At 57.4% G+C, this 3,915-nt stretch overlaps 1 protein-coding gene across 1 annotated transcript in view; it reads right to left on the bottom strand.

Moving 5' to 3' along the window:
* The window catches only part of LOC104530502 (neuronal pentraxin receptor-like), a gene marked incomplete at both ends in the record, with an annotated part of 8,265 nt that extends 4,354 nt beyond the window's left edge, over positions 1 to 3,911 (bottom strand). The window contains 1 exon segment of the mRNA XM_010175101.2: positions 3,888 to 3,911. Within this exon segment, the coding sequence (XP_010173403.2) occupies positions 3,888 to 3,911 (24 nt within the window).
* Positions 3,912 to 3,915: the final 4 nt, after the last annotated feature.

Below are 3,915 nucleotides of genomic sequence, written 5' to 3'. Positions count from 1 at the left end.
GGCAGCGGGTGCGGGGGAGGCTCACGCGACACTTTTTGGCCACCAGAGCCGGCAAAAAAGATTGAAAGATGCCAGGTAATATTAATCATGTTAAATGTCAGCGGCTGGCAGGGGGTGGGGAGGGGGAGGCAGGGGGCCAGGGCAGCCACATTGGCATGCGCTCGCTCAGGCCATAGCCCTCGGTCGGCAAATTCACTTTGATTTATGTAAGGAGATCAGAGCCTCATTTACTAATGCATTGGCAGATCTGGGCCCCACCGCTCCCCTTTAGCCACCAGCATGCAAGTGCCCACCTTGGCTGCTGGGGCAGGACCACAGGACGATGCCTATGGGACAATGCCCCTGGCACATCCCACGGATCACGATGCTGAGCTGGGTGTGTGCTCACAGTAGCTCCATTCCCTTCCCTGGACCTGTTAACCTTCCCAGCCTGCCAGCAGCTCCTCTGTGGCTGCTGCCACGGGATGCTCCCTGCTGCAGTAAGGCACAGCCACCACACTGGAGCTTTTTTGAACTCTGACACCTTTTCAGACCCTTTCAAATCCAAGCAGGAGCTTGGGGCTCATTAAAGTCCAGGAGGGACTGCCTGGGATGGGAGCAAGCAGGGATGCATCAACCTTTCCCTCCTCCTCCTTCTTGCCAGAGGAGAGCTTGCTGCTGATTCCTGTCCCCCTCAAGCCTTGCTCAGGGCTCGAGGCTGTCACGATCTGGGGCTCTCCATCCCCACTCTGCCAGCGACAGAGTAGCCAGCCCACTCCCATTTCCATGCCCTTACCCGTGGATTTCCTGCCAGCAGCCAGGCCACCACAATGGCACAGTGGTGCCGAGAAGCAAACAGGCTGATAAGGCTCTGCCAAGGCTGGGTCCCCTGTAGGGCACACTGGGCTGTCCCCCCTCCCAGTCAGCTGAGGACAAGGAGGGCATCTGCACCCCAGCACAGCCCAGGGGGCTGAGACGATTCCCTCCTCACACCAAAGCTGCTCCATTTCCATTTGAAGCAATAATTAAAAGCATGGAAAAGGAGCATCTGGGCCCTCCAGCTCTATGTGCCAAGATGCACCCAAGCATACGGATGTGAGCATGCATGGAGAGCAGGGAGGGGACCCCTCAAAAAACAGGGGGGAAAAAGCCCAGCCAGGCTGCTGCACACGAGGAAAGCACGAGCGATGCTTTGGGAGGATTAGGAGGAGGTGATGGAAGATGTTCCCATATGAACATCATGTCAGTGCTTGCCTGTCCCCACCAAAATGGTGGGGGGCAAAGAGCAAGTCCATGGGGGCCCTTGCTGCACCCCCCTCACTGTGCCATCAAAATTAAGAATCAAATTACTTAATAGGTTTTTCAGCACATCATTAAATCCTGTTATGCCTTATAGCCAGGGAAGAGAGCACCCGGATTAGATCAGTGATCTTCCACCAGCGGCCTCTCTGCAATCCCAGCTCCAGAGCCTCCCGCAGTAATCCCTGCTGGCAAACCCGCTGCCCATAGGGAGATGCTCCAGAACACAGCCTTCCCTGGGGGGCCCACAGCATTTTGTGTCATCCCTCTTCTGGGACTAAGCCACCCTGGGCTTCACCAAGGTTTCTTCGCCTTTATTCCCTCCCATTGGGTTTTGCAGAGCCTCCAGCACACTGCTAGTCACCCCGGGGAACATGTCCCTCCAGATGACCTTCTGGGGTGATTGCCCCCTCCCTTTAAGAGAGTTCCCAGGGCTGACTGATGGAGTTGCATGGGATGGAAAGACACAAGCACCCTGTCATCAAGTTTTGGGCTGTCTGCTCATACACAGGGAGGCAAAGGTAAGCTGGGGAGGGGAGCACAGGCAGCCCTCGCCTCACGGCCAAGGCAGGACCCCAGGGCTCAGCTGGCCAGGCTGTGGCAGTCACCAGCCTGGCCCAGGTCGCACGTCCAGGCCCAGGAGCAGCCAAGTCCAGCCCACCTGCAACACATTGCCCTGTTTCCTAAGCCTGCAGGGCTTGCCAAGCTGTAGGGTGCTGGGTCTCCCCTGCAGAGTATCCTCAGGTCTCCAGGAACGTGATGCTTGTCTTCCTCATCAGTGTATGGGAAAGCCTTGACCCAGCATTGCTTCAGGCTCCCCAGGCACACACGAGCCTGCTCCAGACCTTGTGAGCTTCACCCTCCTCCACCCCAAACCTCCTGCCACCACCAGAAACCCCAGAAGAGGGGTCAGGGCAGCTCATGGGTGACACAGCCCCTCAGGGAAGGAGAAGAGTGTGACCAGAGAGCAGCTAAATGCCCGATGCTTCTTGAGGTTCAAACGGATGCGCTGGGCACTGTCCCACTGTACATCTCCTGGTCCTTGTGCACACACAGATGAGTGTGCAGGGGCTTATTTTTTCCCCCCTCTTTATTTCCAGGTGAGTACACCTCCTGTCTACACATGCATGTCTTAGCCTGGTTGAGTGATCCCACTTGTGGGAATCTGTTTGTTTGGGGTTGCAGGGGGTTTTCAGGGTGGCTCTGTCCCTCCCTTTGGCTGCATCAGGCTCTGGGCATTGTGCTCAGCCAGGCTACGCGTCCCCCTCTCCCCACAGATGTCTGGTGTGCCTCTGTGGTTTTTTTCATATGCGCGTGTGCATCAACCTGGCAGCTCACAGATGCTTCCTTCCATCTTCAGCTCTTTCCTTTTGCATGTGCATGTGTTTACTTGCCTTTCCCCGTTCATATCTCCATCCACTACCATAAGCCTCTCTCCCGGTCTCGTTTCTCAGCCTGTGACCTTAGTGGTTCTGAATTTTCCACCCACAGCCTGCTGCTGCTGTGCCCACATGGCTGCAGTGAGGGGGCAAAGAAGGGCAAAGCTGGGGAGAGGGACCTCATGGGGTGCTGCCTGATCCCCCTTCCCAGCTCTACACTCCAGGGAGGAGTAAAGAGAGCAGCAGGGAACCAAACAGGAAGATGAGGATGTTGGACTTGCAGGAGGCTCCTTGCAGGTGGCTCTGGCCCCTGGCAGACCTCAGAGGATAACACAACCCTCAGAAAAAATGGGACACATGGAGCAAACCCCCCAGGGAAACCGGACAACTCCCCTCTGGCAGCTTTCACCTGCCCAAACTATTGCCTTGGCCATATCCTGCAAAATCTGACAGGGTCCATGCGACTGCTGAGCCTACATCAGCCCAAATAAACCACCACACACACATGCGCTCTATGATGGGCCCCATCCCAGGCAGCACAGTAGAGCCTTTGGTGCTGCTGGCTTGCAGCTGGGCCAGGGCTCAGCCTGCCGGGCACACACTGCACAGATGCTATGGAATGGGGACCAGGGGTCTGCATCCCATGTGCCAACAGCCCAATGCCACAGTGATGGGAACAGCAAGTGGCTCCAGCTGCCCCCTTCTCTACAGCTCCAAGGAACTGCACGGGGAAGGCGTGCTGTGCTTGTGACAGGTGGCATCACACTTTACTTTGTGGGCTGTCCCATTCCTAACTGCAGCGGGATCAATGGGATTTACCTTTCTGCTAAAGGGCAGGATCTGGCCCTGAGCTGACACCCTGCTGCCCTTGCTTTGGTGGAGGCCTCAGTGGGCTACAGGGCAAGCAAGGTACCCTACCAGGGTGCAGGCTGAGGTGAAAGCAGGGCAGCCCTGGCCCCTTGGGACCACCCTGCATGGAGGGAAGAGAGGGGCGCTGAGTGCGAGCCTCTTACCCCTCCCTGGGCAGAGACCTTGGAGAAGAGTGATGTGAGGACAACCTTCATGAAGCCTCGTGAGCGGGACGAGCTGGTTTGGGGTGCAGGTGGCAGCAGGCTTGGGGAATGGTGTATGTGGAGCGTCCCCCACTGACCCCCGAGAGCATCTTCCCTCGGTAGCATCCCCCCACCCCGGGAGCATCTTCCCCCAGATCCCCGGGAGCATCCCTCGCACCTCTATCCGGTCGATGCGGTCCTGGAGG

Source organism: Antrostomus carolinensis, unplaced genomic scaffold, assembly GCF_000700745.2.
Source record: "Antrostomus carolinensis isolate BGI_N321 unplaced genomic scaffold, ASM70074v2 scaffold28170, whole genome shotgun sequence".
In the NCBI taxonomy this organism is placed as follows: Eukaryota; Metazoa; Chordata; class Aves; order Caprimulgiformes; family Caprimulgidae; genus Antrostomus; species Antrostomus carolinensis.
This window is presented reverse-complemented; position numbering and strand designations above follow the sequence as displayed.